The sequence below is a fragment of the Triturus cristatus genome, chromosome 4_1 (assembly GCF_964204655.1).
Source record: "Triturus cristatus chromosome 4_1, aTriCri1.1, whole genome shotgun sequence".
Lineage (NCBI taxonomy): Eukaryota > Metazoa > Chordata > Amphibia > Caudata > Salamandridae > Triturus > Triturus cristatus.
Window position 1 is genome coordinate 1,164,221,703 of NC_140585.1, and position 19,757 is coordinate 1,164,241,459.

The 19,757-nt window shown below is 46.3% G+C and overlaps 1 protein-coding gene across 2 annotated transcripts in view; it reads right to left on the minus strand.

The window, feature by feature from the left end:
* Positions 1-1,128: 1,128 nt before the first annotated feature.
* AKAP8 (A-kinase anchoring protein 8) overlaps positions 1,129-19,757 on the minus strand; it is a 797,769-nt gene continuing 779,140 nt past the window's right edge. For both annotated transcript variants that reach the window (XM_085654332.1, XM_085654333.1), the window contains exon 14: positions 1,129-3,231. In XM_085654332.1, coding sequence (XP_085510458.1) covers positions 2,767-3,231 — 465 coding nt within the window. In that variant the 3' untranslated portion in view covers positions 1,129-2,766. The remainder of the gene's footprint in view (positions 3,232-19,757) is intronic.

The window sequence follows — 19,757 nt, forward strand, 5'->3', positions numbered from 1 at the left end:
ACCGGACCGGACTTTCCTGTGTATCCTGTTTGAGAAAATTCTCCAAGGGCTTGTGTGTGCTTGCCTACTGTTAAGACGTCTCAGGACCATCAACGATTTCACCTGCAGCATCTCTGAACTCCACTGCTGGGAGGTCTGACCCGCCAAGTGGTGCCAATTCCAGTTCTGGGCCCTTGGAGGTGGTACTTGCTGCTAAAAGACTTCAATATCGATGCTTCACCCTTCCAACGCCTGTTTTTCCAATGCAGCCTTGCCATGAGGGAGGCCGAAGAAATTGATGCAGCGTCTGCCCCGAGGCCGAAGAAACTGCCGCAGCCTGAGTTCAGCTCACTGCGTCTCCAAAGTCTGAGACTACCGCACTGATTCTAACGCAGGCCCTGCGGTGCGGCTGAAAGAATCGGCGCATCATTGGACCGCGGCTGAAAGAATCGATGCAGTGCCTGTTTGCCACCACATCGAACACCAGTGTGTCCGGATTTCCACATATCGCACCTATGCACCAAATTTTCCACCGCATCAACCGCAGTTGAGAACCGTCTTGGATTTCAATGCCTCGCTTTCCTTTCTGTCCTGAACCAACGCAACACTTCTCCTGCATGCAGCGGAGCTGATGCATCGCTTCGCCAGGGACTCAGGAACAGACATCGCTGTGTTTTTTTTATGCTTACCTCCTCTGCAGCTGTTTTTCTTTGTGGATGTTGACACATCTAAGGTACTTTGTGTAGAAACACTGCATCTATAGAGTTCTATGGATGGACCGAATTGCTTAAAACCTTTAAAAAGGGATATCTTAAGTTCTTCATAGTGGAGTTTTGTTGTTTTAGTCTTGTTTAGTTTATATAAAGATTGTTTATTTTTCTAAACTGGTGTGGTGTCCATTTGTAGTGTTTTCACTGTGTTACTGTTTGTGTTGTGTACAAATGTTACACATTGCCTCTGAGATAGGCCTGACTGCTTTGGCCCAAACTACAATAGGGTAGGCAGGGGTTCTCTTGGGTGTGTAACTCCCTTATTCAGACTAGAAGAAAGGGTCTCAACTGGAGACCTTCATTCTAAAACAGTCAACACGAAAAATCTCCTAACAAGTAAAACGCCAATATGCAAAGGTGCAATTCAAACAAACCATGCTTTGTTACAAATTCAGAAGTTTATTTAACTTGAGGGTATAACACAGGTTTCCATACAACTTGTAGGGTCTGTGTGCAAGAAGTAGGACCACCTAGATTCATCCCAATATGTTCCAGTGAGAAACATTGCTATCTATACCACAGTGGTGTGCAATTTGTATAATCTTTGCTCATCATCTTTGTCTTTACAATATGACAAAGAAAATAATCCATTTCAACTACAGGTTTGCACATTCATTATTTTCTAACATGCATACTACGTCCTCTTACCCCATTCATCACAACAGAATTTTTTTTTTAAGATCTCCCACCATTGTTTTTCTGTTTCAAGTGCTAAGCCTCCTTTTCATTAAGACATGCCTAAAGTTTCTTTTCCAGTTTTTTAAGAAATTAATTTAGCTGTAATTATTATGTTGGAAATTCCCCTGCATTTAGAGCAGCCTCTAGCAGGTCTGTTTGTTGACTTCCAAGAATATGTGCCAAGGTCGACATGTACAGGATCAGTCCACCCTATACATTACATTCACATTCAATCTATATAGAGAGGAGGCTTGTGAAGTGCTAATCTATGATGACACCCTCCTTAGAAATCTTGCTTCAGACATTTAAGCGACTCCTCTAAAGCAGTGAAGGCTCACAGCTGTGGTGATCAGAGCTTTTTAAAGCGGATTCCAGGGTATAAAAATAAAAATCAAACAACAGGACATAAACTAAACAATATAACATGGTTCCAAGTTCCCCTTTACATATTTGGCGGGCAAAGGAGGCGCTTAACGAGGATCAGTCGCATCCTGCTGAACAAAGATAAGATGAACTTATTTCAAACGAAGGTATTACACAAACGACGGCAATGGTGTCACTGTACAAATTACCATAGATAGGACATTTGCTGATAGATGAGCAGTGCTTTTCTCTTTAGGTGATATGATTATCAGTCACTCGTTTTATTTTACAAGTCCTAGGGAAACAGAAAAAGTCAAGGTTGACCAAACAAAACCTATGAAATAAACTGCAACCAACACTACATTTCTGTTTTTAGCCCATAATTTTGAGCCGGGCACTAGCTAAGCATGTGGTTGATTTGTGACCTAAATTATTACATTAAAAAATTTAAATCACCTATTGCTAAATGCATCTGCAGTCACCGAAGTTTAGGCAATGGCAATAAAACTCTCCCCCACTTAATGTTTAAAATCGCTAATTCTAACACTGGATGACGTAAAGATTTTCTAGTAAGCTTGTAAAATAGCCTACAAACTTGTACATAAACTGTACACTATTCACAATGGTTCTGAAAATGTTATATGCTGTCTTATCGACTTCTCATAACTGAATTCTAGTTTATTCTCATTACAGCTAGCAGGGCAAAATTCATGTTGTGCATGAAGTCTCTTGCGGAATGTTTATTTCCAACTTCTTCAAAATAAAAACAGACCTGCAAAACATAGTGATCAGGACAGTTAAATGTGTTTTTTCCTCATAACAGAACACCTGGCACACAGCGATTTCACTTCATATCAAGAGTAAACGCCTCATGAAAGAAAAAGCGGCGCTAGCACATATGGTTAAGCACGATGAGGTGAAACAATTCTTGGTGAAAAAATAAAATAGCTAATTATATGTACAAAAGTTTATTTTCTCAAGCTGTCGGCTGATCAGTGTCCTCCACATGTGCATCTTGTGTTGCCGTGTGCTCTACACACGCTGGCGGCCGCTCCTCTTCCTCTATTATTAATGCTGCAGTTGCAGGATCAGTCGGTGCACCAGCAGGATCAGCAGCAAGAACTGCAAGTTCAGCAGCAGCATCTGTGGCTGCAGCGGCCTGAGGTGCTTGCTCTTGTGTGGGGCCTAGTTCATCAGGGGCCGGCGCTGGAATGGCCTCTTCTACAGTTTTCTCCAAGAGATCTGTCATTTCGTTCTCTTGGCCTACATCCTCATTGGGTTTATCTGATTCGCACTCTAGAACGTCATCCACAGCTGCCTCTCCTTTGTCCTCCTCAGCCACAACACACTCATGTGACTCTGTGCTGCTTCCTCCACCCTCCAAGGCTTCATCCATGTCCACATCATGGTCAACGTTTTCATCTGTAAATGGATCTTCACCCTTGAGGAAAGGAGGGAGAAAATTGAAACTTAATTCTCCATCGTACAATTTTCTTTACTATACAATTCTTTTTTTTCAATTTTGTTTATTCAGGTCAGCAAATTCAGAACATTACAGTTAAATATATGCAGAGCCGTGGCAAAAGCAGGCAGTTTCTGATACAATCTACCACTGTAACGTAGCATGTATATAACAATCAGTTTTCTTTTACACCCCAATATACCGTCATATAAACCATAACCAAAACAAACAATGGTACAGATGGAAGGCATTAAAAACCAAACAGTTCGCACTATCGATTGATGAACGACTCCTGCAGAGGGAACAGCACATTCGGAGAAGCACACAGCAATAGTAATCAAGTTTGGACACTCACCCCAGCTAAACGGGACCCCAGTGGGCTTCCTCCCCGCCTCCTGCAGACCCGGGGACCTATCCACCCTGGCGCTCCACCCCACAAACGGCGAGGCTCAGCTTCACCTCCCCTTCACCTGGCCGGCCACCACCACTTACAGTGTCGTCCAGAGCCCAGCGGCGCATGCGAACTCCTCCACACCCCCGATCAACCTTAACCCATATCATCAGATATTTCACCAGACAGTGAACCTGTGGATCGTGGGGAGTCCGCCCTCTCACGGGCCCATTGCAAAAAGGGCTCCCAGATGTCCCTAGGTCGGGAAGTGACCGGCATTGTTTCCCAATAGCATTCAAGTTGTGTGTTGCCATACGTCACGTCTTTCACCCAGTCCACAAATTTAGGCAAGGATCTGCGTCCCCAACGTACCGCCACCTGTCGCTTAGCATAAAGGAGCAACAGCGCATGTAGTTTCCTAGATTTTGGTAGAGTATTTTTGACATAACCTAGTAGCCCCAGGTGTGGAGACGGCGTGTCGGCTCTATGGAGGATTTGATTAATAGCTACAAAAATGCTCGACCAGTATTCCTCCAGGCGTGGACAGCTCCACGCCACATGCAGAAAAGTGGCATTTTCGGCCCCACACTTCCAACAAGTGTCGTCTTCCCTGAGGCCCATACGGTGCAGCAACCGAGGTGTACGATAGTATCTGTGTAGGAACTTAAAATGTACGAGGCGCAACCTATAGTTAGGCGACAATTCCTTCAATTGCCCACAACAAAAGGTCCACTGTTCGTCCGAAAGAGGGGACTCTAATTCCGCGTTCCACGCATGCAGCGAGGGCGGCACCATAATGGGAGCTTGCTCCTGCATACAGTTGTATAACCGGGACACAAGTTTTTTGGGGGAAGCCCTCGACAGTAAGTTTTGCAGCGCCTGGAAATGCGGGGGCTCATCCGGGAACAGAGGCCATAGCGCCTTACAGGATTCTTTAAGCTTATGGAGCGCGAACATATCCGCAAAAGTCTCCGGTGTTTCAGTTTCCCCCTCTACAGGAACCCCAAAGGTGCCGTCGGGGTAAATGTCCGCGAAAGTGCGCAGAACTTTCCCTCTAATCAAGACATCTCCCCCCCTGTCCTGCAGGCAGGGAATCAGTGGATTGCCCCTCAGGGGCACAGCCGGCGCATACAGGAGAGGGAGACGTGCCCTCCTCTGAAGCTCTCGCCACGACCAGCGGAGCAAGGCCACCGTGTCAACGTCTCCAGACGGGCGGGGCGCCCTCACGTATAATGCCACGCTAAGGGGCAATGGAGCCGCCACTGCCCTCTCCACCGCCACATGCGGCTGGTAGGGGGTGGGGAAAACCCAGAAGTGTAGGAATTGTGCTTGCGCACATAGCGCGTACAGCGCCATGTCTGGGGCCCCCAGTCCACCCTGTCTCAACGGGAGGGTGAGCAGCGCCCAGGACGATCTCGCCTGGCCTCCTGCCCAGACCAGCGTCAACAGCAGTGACCGCACCCGAGCATGGAACTGCGCAGTCAAGGGCAACGGTAGATTTACAAAGAGGTATAGGAACTTCGGGAGGACTACCATCTTGGCTAGGGCTATCCTCGCAACTAAAGATAGGGGGAGCTTATTCCAGATCTCGATTTTCCCCTCCAGCCAGTCCACCGCTCTCCCATAGTTCAGTGTCCACAGATCACTCAGGTTGCGACTAATCCAGACCCCCAGGTATTTGACCGAGTCCGTTTCCCAGCGCAAGGGATAATCCGAAGTCACCTCCGGGGTGGCATCCGTCAGAGGGAACGCAACAGACTTGGACCAATTTATAGCTATTCCTGCCAGTCCCTCGAATCTGACAAACTCCCTCAGCAGTGGATCCAGGTTTTCGGCGGGGGTCAGCAACATATAACGTTACATCATCCGCATACAAGGATATCAGCAGGCTGCGAGAGCTGAAGCCAATACCCCGGGCAGTGTGGTGCTGGCGGACCCTGGCAATGGCAAATAGCAGCGGGGACAGGGGGCACCCCTGCCTGGTCCCGCGAGATATGCCAAATGGCTTGGATATCAGCCCGTTCACCCGCACTCTCGCCCTGGGAGCTGCGTATAGGGGCCGTATTAAGTTTATGAAGAGGGGGCTAAATCCCATTCTGCCTAGAATCCGAAACAGGTAGGGCCATTCCAGCGAATCAAACGCTTTTGTAGCGTCAAGAAAAATGACCGCCGCCCGGATGGAGGGGTGTAGGTAGTGCAGTACTGAGAATATCGTTCTTAGATTGTGCGACGTGGCGCGGCCGGGGACAAATCCCGATTGATCGGGCAGTGCCACCATGGGCAATAGGGGCTGAAGCCTGTCTGCGATCAGTTTAGCGTAGATTTTAACGTCTACGTTGATGAGGGATAGTGGACGGTACGAGTCGAGCAACTGGCTATCTTTGTCCGGCTTTAGCAATGTGATTATCAGTGCCTCCCGCATCGAGTCCGGCAGGGAGCCCGTCTCCTGGGCCTCAGCGAAGACCGAGAGGAGCCTAGGGGCCAGTTCGTCAACATAGGTCTTATAAAAACTAGTGGTCAACCCATCGGGGCCGGGAGCTTTGTGCGCCGGCATGCTCTTTATCACCTGCGCGACATCCCGAACAGTGAACGGGACATCCATATATCGACGGTGGTGGTCATTAAACCAAACAATGGCAATGGAGTCTAGGAAAGCGTCCAGGGATTCCTTCCGGGGCTGTAGTCTGCCTGGACGTATAGAGGGCTGAGTAAAACTGAGCGAAGGCAGTCAGAACTGCATCATGTCCTAACCGGAGTTCACCTGACCCGTCTTTACTATACAATTCAATTTTCTTTTTATTCAGATTCATTATCATACCACATAAACTCAATTATACAATGTTCATACACTGTTAACATCTTTAAAGGACCTTAAAGAATGAAAAAATGTTTTATTTTTTAAATGGCACAGCTATTCCATTGGTCATTTCCTGTGGGATCTTGTGGGAAATTAACACGATCCCCCGATGTAATGTAGTTCATTAGAAAATGGAGGTTCTGTCATGTTTTTCTGCTAATACCGTCACACTAAAGCATGCACCAACTGCCTGGCGTGATCTCAGACAACAGATGCTACTTTCCCTCTTGATGTTCAATCAAATCGTAGATCCTTAGGTTTGCACAAAAAGAACAAGTTACTTATCTTCAGTAATGCGTTATCTGGCAGTGGCATAGTCTAGCCGCAGATTCCTTTTTCTTTTGGATTTCCAGACCCAGGCTAGCACCTGGGGAGAATTAGAAAGTTAAGAAATCTGCAGCTAGATTTCTTCATCAGATACAGAGGAAAGTATTACATTTCAGTACGGTGACTAACGTCTGCCACCGGACTCTAAAGTCCTATAGCAGCAGTTTACTAAGTCTTACCTTTTTCCAGAAATTATATTTAAATTCAATTCAACTGCCTGGACCTATTTTAATATGGACAAAAGTGGTCCCTATAGGGGAAGTGTAGCCTTTGACTTCCATGGCAATAGTTGTAAAGAACCCGCCTCACAAATAAGATTTATTTATTATTTTATCACATATGAATCCTGTATACAGATACTAGGATTCTCAGTAGTTTTAATGGTATAACAAGATGCTCCTAATTGGTGGTGGTGCAGTGAAAGTAAACAAAGGGAACAAATAGTGTGTCAGCCGAGAAATCCGGCTTGAGGCCGTTGGTTTGCCAAGTAATGCACCACCGATGCCTAAGACGACGCACGTCTAGGCATGGACTCAACTTAAATGATTTAGCGCACAGGGAACAATAACCTTGACTCTCACTCCATTGATATAGTGCTTTGTCTTACCATTGGCTGCTTGTCTATCGTAACAGGCCAGACCATGTCCTTATCGAATCAGACCCACCCAAGACTGCAGGACTCCTGCCACAGTCAGTCTGGTGCCTCCTACAACACTTTGTCCTGATGATGACCCGTCTCTAACTAATTTAGCACTGAGGGTCGAAACGCCGCCAAACTTTCTACGGTCGACTGCTTTTTAATTGGAATGTGGATCCCAGACATTTGCATTACGAGTGCTGCACATAACATCATACCATCCATATCAGTCACATATACATATTTGTATACAACACTTGTGCAGTATTTGTTCAGTTTCAGCGCCATCACAAATTAGCAGCACCTTGATATACCATTAAAACTACTTAGAATACTATTATCTTTATACAGGATTCATATGAGAAAAAATAATAATGGACTGAACGCATAATAAATCTTATTTATGAGAAGAGTTCCTTACAACTATTGCAGTGGAAGTCAAGGGTTACACTTTCCCCTATTGGGACCACTTGTGTCCATATTAATTGCCTTACCCAGGTCCCAGAGTTAATTGGTTGCCACGTCTTTTCGAAGATGGGCCTCTTTTAGGTCTAAATGCTGCAATGAAGTCAATAAAGCTGAAATTGTGCTAGGTGTATGCTCTGTCTACATTAATAACAAGCTTTACTAAATGCTTCTAGTGCATCTCTCATAATATTACATTGTAAGTTAAATCAGGGGGCCCAAGTGATTTGGGACAGAATAGACCACTGGATTTCCAAGTACTGTCTACAATCAGAGAGCTGTTTAATCATCAACCTTACTGTCAAATAGTTTTCATCAGATCTCCATGGTCTGAGACAAAACATTGCAGTTTAATATCAAACATTTAATTTAAGGGATGAATCCCCAGTTCCAACAGTACAAATGCATTGTTAGTGATAATTGCCACCTCAAACAAATCTTCCAGAGTTTATATTGCATAATCTCAACCACCTCATTTCAGACAAGAGCCCAAATGAACAAGTTACTTCCCTTCGGAAATGCATTATTTGGTAGAGACAGAATCTAGCCTCAGATTCCTTACTTTTGAATCTTCCCCAGGCACGAGACTGGTTCCAGAAATGTTTTCTCATAGCACATCTGCGCGTTGGTAGAGGGTATCGCCCGATTCCGTATAGATGTCGTTCACTGGATATGACGTTGACGTAGTCCATATAACTCCCTCGCCAACGCGCTGACTTCAGTTTTTACCATGACTATTTTCCACGCTCAAAACGTGGAGCCACATATAGAAACTGCCTATAGAAACAGTGTGTAAAAATAAAAGTCACCCTTGTGTCAAATAATCATTGAATTCTTCCCTTTTCTTCTTTCAGGATGAGAATGACCATAATGAAATCTTTGAGACAAAAGAAGACTCAGTTCGCAGAGCGGGGAGGACGGGAGGGTTATTAAGGGATCTGCGGCTAGATTCTGTCTCTACCAGATAATGCGTTACTGAAGGTAAGTAACTTGGTCATCTTATAGAGAAATCTAGCCACATATTCCTTACTTTAGAATCAAATGCAAACGCTATACCATCCCAGGAGGAGGGTCTCCGAACTGAGATCATGAGGAGTCTCCTTCTATAACAAACCCGGTGCAGAACAAGAGAAAAAGGCCAGACATTCATAATAATTTAGGTGAGCAATAATATTCCTACTAACCAAAGGAGAGAGTTAGAACAGTATGTAGGCCGTCCTTGTCCCTGTGTAATGATGAATTAAGCAACTTAGACGGTCCACCGGAAAGTGGCTGAGTCAACACCATAGTATCTGGCACCACAATGTTTTTTAAAAGAACCCTCACACACCAACCTGGTTGGTGTCATGCTTCATCATAGGGTTCCCAGCTGAGTAGCCGAATGCTACCCAGCTGTGTTTCGACACCTGATTACAGTGGAGCTGTGTTTTTTTGTTTTATGTGATGGTGCTAGAGGTGATGCGAGTTAAAAATACCTCGGGGAAACTCACTAATAGATACTTTATTCCCAGTGGCCCAGGGTATATTTAAAAACAAATGAGATGGATAATGTTTCAGAACTATTATTTGTGTCTGATTTATCCTTTGGTCTACATGTTTCAGCTCTCAACAAAAACTTAAACGGAGCTTTCTTCAGGACCTATGATGTAGCATGACACCAACCATGTTGGTGTGTGAGGGTTCTTTTAAAACACATTGTGGTGCCAGATACTACGGTGTTGACTAAGCCACTTTCCGGTGGACCGTCTAAGTTGTTTAATTGAGCAATAAAATTCTCCATCACATAAAATGTTGCGGAAGGGACCAAAGGTAAGTAAAGTCACAAGACAGTTAAACCATGGGAATAAAATGACTATGTTAGTATGACAAATCTGTGTCAGAAGCCAATCAACAATATGAGTATAACACTATTCACACCCCGAACAGGATCTGAATCATGACTTCTCACCTCCCAATAACTCAATCAATCAATCAATCAGGGTTGGTAAAGTGCAACTACTCACTCGTGCGGGTCTCTCAAGGTGCTGGGGAAGGGTTGGGGGCAGCTCCGTTGACTGCTGGGGTCATCCGAAGGGCGGCTCCGCTGAGTGCTGGGGTCATCCGAAGAGCCAGCTCTTGAGGTCCCTAATGATATAGGGCAATGTGGGAGCTTGCCAGAGGTGGAGGGGTTTGGCTACAAGGTAGGAGAAGGACTTTCCTCCCGTTCTGGTCTTGTAAATTAGTGGGATGGTGGCCAGAGAGCGCTCAGCTGATCGGAGGTGTCTTTTTGGGTGCGTGGAAGAAGAGGCAGTTGTTCAGGTATGTGGGTCTGGTGTTGTGAAGGGCCTTGTATGCGTGGGCGAGGAATTTGAAGGTTATTCTTCTTTCGACTGGGAGCCGGTGGAGATCGCGGAGGTGTTGGGTGATGTGACTGCAACGGGGGATGTCAAGGATCAGTCTGGCTGCGGTGTTCTGAACAGTCTGGAGTTTGCAAAGGAGTTTTTTGTTGATTCCGGCATAGAGAGCATTGCAATAGCTCAGTCTGCTGCTGATGAGAGTGTGCGTGACAGTTTGTTTGGATTCGGATGGGATCCATCTCAACGTCATTCGAAGCATGCAGAGGGTGTTGAAGCAGGTCGAGGATACGGCGTTAATCTGGCAGTTCATTGTGAGCGATGAGTCTAGTATGATGCTGAGGTTTCGTGCGTGGTTCATTAGGGTGGGGGGGATTTCCAAGGGCAGGGGGCCACCAGGAGTCGTCCTTTGTGGAGGGGGTGGAGCCAAGGATGAGGACTTCTGTTTTCACGGAGTTTAGTTTCAGGCAGCTGTTCTTCATCCAGGTGGCGACAGCTTTCATCCCTTCTTGAAAGTTGTGTTTGTCGATGTTGGGTTCGTTGGTGAGGGGAGGATAAGCTGGGTGTCATTGGCATAGGAGACAATGTTGAGCCTGTGGTTCTTGACAATGGTTGCGAGGGGGGCCATGTAGACGTTGAAGAGGGTGGGGCTGAGACAGGAGCTCTGGTGCACTCCACAGTTGGTCTCTGTTGGTTACGAGAGGTAGGAAGGGAGTCTGACCCGCTGAGATCTGCCAGTGAGGAAAGAGTGTATCCAGTCGAGGGCCTTGCCATGGATGCCGGCGTCGTGGAGTCTGGTGGCTAGGGTGCTGTGGGAGACGGTGTCGAAGGCAGCCGAGAGGTCCAGGAGGATGAGGGCTGCCGTTTCGCCCTTGTCAAGGAGGGAGTTGATGTCGTTGTTGCCTGCAAGTGGTTGCTGTGGAATCTGGATTGGGAGATATCTAGGACGTTGTTAGCTTCAGTGAAGTTTGCTATCTGGGTGTTGACGGCCTTTTCAATTACCTTGGCTGCGAATGGAAGCAGGGAGATGGGCCTGATGTTCTTGAGATTGGTTGGGTCTGCGGAAGGTTTCCTCAGGAGGGGGTTGACTTCAGCGTGTTCCCAGTTGTCGCGGAAGGTGGCGGTCTTGAAGAAGCAGTTAATCATCCGACATAGTTTGGGTGCGATGGCAGAGGCGGATCTGTGGGAGCAGTGGCGTAGCTAGGCACTCTGTCGCCCATGGCGGTCCTTGCTTTTGCTGCCAGCGGCAGTGCTGAAGTCCGGGGTCAAGGGGAGGGGGTGCTGGTGATGAATTATGTGTTTGCCGCCCCTGCAGCAAACGCATGTAAGAGCGGGGGCATGAGGGGATGGAGCCGCCGCTGCCCCCAAAAATCGTGCCGCCCGGGCCGGACCACCCCCTCTGCCCCGCCCTTGCTACGCCACTGTGTGGAAGATGTGGTGTGGGTAGGGGCCATTGGGTGATCCAGAGAGGATGCTTTTAATGGCCTTCAAGGTGTCTTCTGTTGTGAGTGGGATCCATTTGAGAAGGGTCTGGTGGGTGGAGTTGCTTGAAGGGGGAGCTGGAGCAGTGAGGTCTTAGTTGTCGAAGTTGTTGTAGATCATCTTAATCTTATGGTGGAAGAAGGTGCTGAGTCTGTTGCAGAGGTCTTGGGAGGGTGGGACTTCTGTTGTTTTGCTGGAAGGTTTGGTGAATTCCTTAATGATGGACAAGAGTTCTGCGGTGTTGTGAGCGTTGGTGAGGATTCTTTCATAGAAGGATTTCTTCCTTGTGGATTTGATTAGATGGTGGTGTGCTGTGGGGGGGCCTGCTTGTAGGTGGTGCATGTTTCCGGGGTTTTGTTGTTCCTCCATGTCTTTCCGAATTGTCCGCAGGAGCGTATGGATTCTTGGAGTGCAGGAGTGAACCAGCTTGCTTTCTTGATGTGTCTTACGGTGGCTTTCTTTGGGGGGGGGGGGGGGGGTGATCTTTATAGTGGTATTTATAGTCCAGACACTAAGTATTATAGGAGTAGTCCATTTTTAAATTATTAGCCAAGTGCTTGATAATCGGCATCATAATTTTCTTGTATATTTTGCTGTAACTTCCATGCCCTTCCTCCACTTTCTAACTTGGGCCGCATCGGTACTCAAAAAACTTAAGGACCGCTTCTCACCTTGATTCCTAAGGTGAGGCAGTCCTTTACATTGGAGTCACGTAATGCGGGTTGTTGAAGTTGGGTTAGCTAATAATTTAAAAATGGACTACTCCTATAATACTTAGTGTCTGGACTATAAATACCAGCATGCCTAGCACTAGACTAATAGGCACGGCACATTGCAACCACCTGATGAAGACGAAAGTTGAAACGCATAGTGGTGTTGCTAGACTACTGCTGAAATAAAGAGCTGTTTATTTGAACTTCTAGGAGTGCGTCGAAATCCTCCTTTGTTGGTTACTTATTTAGGGACGTGTGGAATTTACCCCCAACGACGCACCAGCAGATGAGCGCGCCGCTCTTTGTCCAAGTTTTGCTGATTAACAATTTTTGAAGAGCTGCGGCGCCCGGTACATGCAAAGAAGTTTGGAGCAGGCGGGGAGGTACAAATCTCCTGCGGGGCGCACTTAGCACTTGAAGACAAAGGGAACTGGAGGACACAACTTCAACAACCACTCCTGGCTTCCTCTGAAAGAAAAGGCAGCCGGTGCACCACACAGTCCCATAAAGCATGAGAAAATCTGCCCAAAACACACACCTTGTTTAATGACCTCAATGCCGAACTGACGGAAGAGAATATATTCCTTCGACAATGTTCTAGCCATCCGGATTCTTTATTTGGTGGAGTCAAGGGAAGGACACTAGGGTCTGGTTAAGCTGTAGCAGCTGAACCACCAGCCCTTTTGTGGTGGAATGTCACAAGAGACAAACTGGGTCCCCAGGTGCGGTCAATGCCTATGGGTCACAGCCCGGTCAACTGGAGCTCCTCTAACAGGTTTTTCCCAAGTTTCTAAATGGTCAAACAGTGACTCATTATAGGGGAGTAAACACTTCACTCCCATCTCACCTTGGTGAGGAACACCTACCAAAGGGTCTGTGGATGATTCCACTGATGGAAGCTGGCAACCTTAGACTGCAGCTGTCCTCCTCAATACACCACAACACCCCCAAGTCACAGCTTATGGGGTTCCTGGGATAGTATGAGAGGCCAGGTGTCTACCTGTTCGTAAATACACATTTTTCACCTTTGGAGGTAAGGTTTTTAGAGCAAGTCTAACTGCCATTAGTTCCAACAAGTAGATGAGCAATATTGCGTCTACTTCGGTCTAAAGACTGTTGATGTGTAGGCTTTGGTGAAAGTGAAGCTGATCTCAGCAGGGAGTGTCTTTCGTAAGAAACAGCTGTGGTGTGTCTGGCTTCAGACTTTGTCCTATGAAGAAGTTCTCCATCTTCCACCATTCAAATTTCTTCTGATGCATGAACAATATATCGTCCCATCCTCCAGTCAAGGGTTGCTACTGCAAATGTAAATGCTCTTGAATTGTACTTATCAACAAACAGAACTCAGGAAGCAGCAGTATGCACTATGAAATTCTTCCTAACAGAGCTGTAGGCTTCTGTAAATGCCTTTGATTGGATATGTACAGCCAGACACATTAATTTGTGTCCTCTCTACATGCATAGAAACACTTGACCTGATAGGATTCCATTCAGTGGACAGGCAAAGCACAGATTTCCTGACTCTGATGGCAAGCCCTAGCCCAGATAATATTTGAATGATTTTTTGCAGCATTTTGATGGCCTTTGTAAAAGATGTTGCTCAACTCAGCAAATTGTACAAGTACAGATAATCTGTACATCATTTTTGCCATTAAAAGGCTGCTACGAAAGGCTGTACACTTTGTGAGAACTCACGGCTCCAAATTCAGGCCACTTGAAATTGGATTTCCTTGATCTTGAAAAGAAATCCTGTGGCCATGAAAATCAGGAATATTTTATGAGACATGTATCAGGATGTTGTATGTGCCCTCTAAAGCTAAGTAAGCTAAATAATCTTTAGAAATGGGTTTATTTATCAGAGTGATTATTCAAAATTGTCCTGGTCTCTCAGGGACATCGTGAGTGAGCCTGGTCCATGGTATGGCTCGGTGAGAGGGTGGTGCATGCCCAATCCTCCCAATTTTAAAATTGCCCCGGGTAATGTGAAGATTTGTCATCTGGGACCAAAGTTATAAGGGAACCCCAAAAATGTTTTCCTATGGAAAAGTGGTACTAACTATAACTACCCAGTAGCAACCCTATATTTGCACCCTGCAGAGTTGTGTGTATGTTGCACTGGGTGATGACAGGGAGGCAGGGGATATTGTGATGTACAGGTGGCTTTTCCTGATGCCTTTGATCTGTGTGGTGCTGGTTCACACATCCTTGTACATTTGGTAACAAGTATCTCCCAAGAAGGGACGACAATCAGGAAAAGACGTTGCTCTGCAAAGCACATTTTGTGGGCTTAACGGAAGAAAAGCCAATGCTATTTATTTTGTAACTTTTTTAAAACCATTTATGCTGATTAACTTTTCCCCAAACATAATGATACAGTACATGCAAGACTCAGACTGTATAATTTTACAAATCAATATTAAATTACCATAATTGCAGATTGACCCCATCCCAACTTCCACCTCTCACAGCAGATCAGCGAAACATTGTTCCATTGCAGGCCCCAGATCCCAAGCATACACCTATCTCCCTTCAAGACAATCTATTTATTGGTGGGTGTGTACGTCTAAATAATATTTCACCTCATGCAGGACTGAAAACAAGCATCCTGGGACCAGTTTCGGGCTAAGAGCCCTCATCAGCCAGGCTGGCTTGAATCCAGTGGCAAAGTGAGCAAGGGACCCACGTCTGGGCACACCCTGCCAACTTAGGGCGAACAAAGCAAACTCACCCCCAGATCTGTGACGGGAGGTGAGTGTCCGAAAAGTTTCAGCGCTCGGCCCATCATCTACTTGCGTTTGCTTTTCCCCCCTAAGTTGGCAGGGTATGCCCAGACGTGGGTCACTTGCTCACTTTGCCACTGGATTCAAGGTAGCCTGGCTGATGAAGGGTGTTACCCAGAAACGGGTCCCAGGATGTCCGTTTCCGGTTCAGGGAAGACCTGGCTTGGCAGTTCGAGCTGGACTGTTCCTATGAGGCATAGTTTCAAGGCTGATTTGCATATAGCTTGGTCTGAACTAAGGTGGCGAAATGAGCTAAAGAATGATGATGGATTCAACCCAAATCTGTGACTGGGGGTGAGTGTCTGAAAAGTTTCAGCGCTCCTTCCATCATCTCCTTGTGTTTGCTGATTTCAGTGCATGCTTGCCACAAGCAACTTTTCCCAATTGGTGCCATCCTCAAACCAGTGAACCACCTGCTGGAGCTGGGCTGCAGCATAAATCGATAAAGATCTGGGAGTCCCTGGCTACTCTCAAGCCATGAAAACGTTAGCATTTCTAGTTTTACACAGATGCACTTCCCCGCGCAGACCAGAGTACACATCAAATTGTCAAGTCGGAGAAAGGCAGTAGCCAGGAACAGGCATATAATATTTTGCAGTAAATAGAAACATCAGGGAAGAAACACCACTTTGGCCAAAGAAATATAGCCCATGGTAGAGAGGGGTAGTGATGTCCAAAAGTTTATGGAGTGGCTTAATCCCTCTAACATCTTACCCACATTAAGATCATATTGAACTACCGGGCAGCAGCTTACCCAAATCCCCAGCTACCTGAAGTGTTGTACTTCCCATTGTAGCCCTAAATTCAAGGGGAGATTGTCCCTATTGTGGCTCAATCAGATTGATCTTGCTACCATTTGTAAGTAAACCTGAGAACCCACAGTGGGTCCCCTGTCTGGTTCCCATCTCCAAGATCCATGCATCTGATAATATGCCTCACGTGGATACTCTGGCTGTAGGGGCTCTATACAACCACTGCACCCACCTAATGCAATTTGGGCAAAAACCTATATGCTGCAATACTATCACAGATACTTCTAGCTGACAGCATCAAAAGCGTACTCCATATCCAGCGATGGCAAGGCACAATTGTCCTCCGAGGCCGCCAACGAATATATGACATTTCTCAATCTTGTGATATTAAACATTGTGCTCCTCCCAGGGATAAAACCTATACACTCAGGATTTAAAAGAATAGCAACAACTCGGAGGAGTTGATTTACTGACACATAACAGCTTAAGATCCGTATTTACCATTGAGAACGGTCTATATGAGGCCAATCCTTTCCACCTTTCGGAATCAGTATTATTACAGCCTCCCTATGGGAGAGAACCTGACTCACAAGCATCCAAAACACTTACAGAGGTTTGCCCATTGCACTTTTAATCTTGGTTCTGCATCAAAAGAATACTCACTGAAGCCATAATCGCAGCATATTCCCGCCAGCATGCGAAACCCTGGAAAACTTACCTTAATTCATGTGGCAGATAAACCTTCATTAGAGGTAGACACTTTAAAATTCTAACTATGTAGGTCACATCAATAGAATAAAAGAGGTTAGCTTTTACTGAATTTTCCCTCTGGAATAGCCAATTCAAAGCATGGTCTGTAATACAAGATGGCAGTCATTATTTCTTAGAACTCCCACACTAGCACCTATAACCCTTAATCATCCTGCCGCCGGTGGTGCACCAGCAACTTCAAACATCTGGGGAGGCTGGCAGATGTCTGAGGGAAAGCTCAGCTGCCCAAACTTGCCCTAGGTTGAGCCTGATTCATTGATTCAAACACTGAGTGTGCTCTGCAATGGCCAGGCACAAAATAAACATGGTGACTGCAGTGGGCTCAGGTCTCTTCCCCAGCTAAGGCTGTGAGGAAGCGGAGAGCACCGGAGGATAGAGGCAGTGCTCCGATTACTCCTGCATTGCATCCTGTTATCCAAGGGGTGGTGGGATGACTGGGCTGTATGGGGTGGCGACTTCATCCACAACGAGGGCTGCGGCAGCTTCTGAGAGGTCCAGGTCAAGAGACAGGGCAATGGCTGTGGGCGGGGAGACCTGCCCTTGCAGTGGCCATAGGAACACTGTTGCTTGCATTGGACCTCATACCCTGCAGAGAGGGGGTGCTGCCCACTGCAGTAGTACCGGGCAGAAGAGCAAGGATCCTGAGCACTCACCTGACTTCCCTGACAGTGCACACTTGGTTAACGTGAGACCAATGTCAGCAATCACCGGTGACGAAAGACTCAGCACGCAATCAATGGATGAACTGCTGCTCTGACAGGCCTGACTTGCCCCTGGGCATCTCTGACTGCGTGTGCTACCAGTGGGATGCCAGGCAGGCAAACAAGGAGGCACTCATGCTCTGCTACTACCATAGGGACTAGCACCCTGATGAAATGGAGGAGGACTTCATCCCAAGTCACTCAGGGTGAACCCCACAAACCGTAGAACAGTCTCCTAAGCCGTGTTTCATGAGCTGCAACACAGAGGCTGCAAAATCCTGCAAAACACTAACAGTCCCCCACCCACCCAAAAACACAATAATGGCCAAAGATAAAATTATTCCAAAGCGGGGAAAACTGGACTAATTCACCAAAATCTGGAAATGAGCAACCCATTGGCAACATGAACAACGCTGCACATGACGACCTCCTACAGGGTGATCACTCCAGTACGTTCGACATCCTCCAATCTATGCAATCGTTCAGAAAGCACTCACAGCTAACACAGACAAGATTGGCGCAGATGTGGCCCTTTTAGGACAAGATCTATGCAACACAGACCAGTGTCACAGAAGTCAAAAGCCACGTATCGGCATTGGAAGACACAAAGATCTTCACCAACTAGCCAGAAGTTGAAAAACTAAGTAGGTGAGTTGGCTGATGGTTGAAGATGTGGAATGCTGCTCACGACGCAATAACCTCCGATCGGCAGGGCCCCCAGACTGGCAGACTAGATCACATCTTGTTTTGTGACTGCGCAGGCCTACTGCGCCCTCCCACAAAAGCTGCCATGTGGAGACCCATGATCACCTGCTTCCTAAACTACAGGGACAGAGATTTATTCCTTGAGATGGCAAGTATTGGCGAGGTAACGCATTGCTCACATAATGAAGGAATTTTCCCAGATTAAATTTAACTTGGGCAGAAGGAGAGGAAAACCTATGAGCTGGTAAAGCAGTAGCTCTGTGTAGTGGAGATTAAATATATGCTGCAATATCCAATAAAACTAAAAGTTATTCATAAGGAAAATTGCAAGGTTTGGGCGTGGGTGCCAGAGCGTACCCGTCTGCCTGCTGGATTATGCCTGGGGTTGTGACCAGCTAAGAAACAGGAGAGGACAACACAAGGTCTGAAGGACCGCTAATGCCAGCACAATCATTGAGCAAAATCCAGACTGACTGCGCTGATGGTAGCTCCCACGACCGAGGGCGGCAAGGACAAACTAAGTGCAGAAACTACAGATACCGAAGATGATGAGAGGCCATCCTGCATACAGAAGATGATGAGCGGTCATCCTGCACCCAGCCCTGATTCTAAGCATTTGGAGGAAGTGGTGTGTAACTAGCTAATGTCCAGGTAAAGATACTTGCTTTTTTGGTGCTTCTAGCTTTCCTCCAAGGCAAAGCCGACAGAAGGTGGGAGTAGGCACCTCACTTTTTCACAGGTGTTTTTTTTAATTGAACATTTTTTAATGCTTTCATATACAACAGACAAAAAGTTCATGAGAACCACATCAATACATCAGCTTCTAAACAGCACAGTTCTGTTAAATTCTACCCATCTCCCTCGCCCCTTCCTTGAAGGTGCGGCAAATCTTGCATTGTTTTGTCTCATGGTTGGGATAGAGACAATAAATACAATCCTTGTGTGCATTGTCCACATGCACCCTCTTCTGCCCACAGGATTTACAGGTTTTAAATAATCCTTTTTTATCAGACATTCTTCTTAAAGAAATCTAAAAGAGACTGATCTAAGAAACTGAAGAAAACTGAGCAGAGCTCAGGGAGACTACCTTACACAACGAAGTGCGGTGGAAATCTGAGGGACTCAGCCTCTCTTGGGAAGGTTCTAGAGGGTGCTGGTTGCTGATTGGCTGAGTTTTCAGTTTGGTCCTTTTTGTAAAAGGAGACTAATAGGCTATAGAGTATATGGTTGCTACAATAATAGTCTATGGAAATGTAATATTTACTTCTTACTACTTTGTTATTTATGTACCGTGGGACTCCCACTACGAAGACGGGGAATGATTCAGGCATGTGAACCTATGAAAGATACCACAATACTGGATAATCACCTTCTACACAGGCCTAATTACAGAGTCTAGTCTGCCATCTAACCCATTGTATGCCTCCCCATCTATCCATCCTCCCTCCCCATCACGTGCTACTTTTAGCATACTAATGGATATTACCCATCTAGTCCTTTATGTCACCTGAATACCAGGGCCCCTAGTCCTTCTCTGACTTTTTCTTGCACCCCCTGCCCTTATAGACCTCTTTTTCAATAGTTTTACATG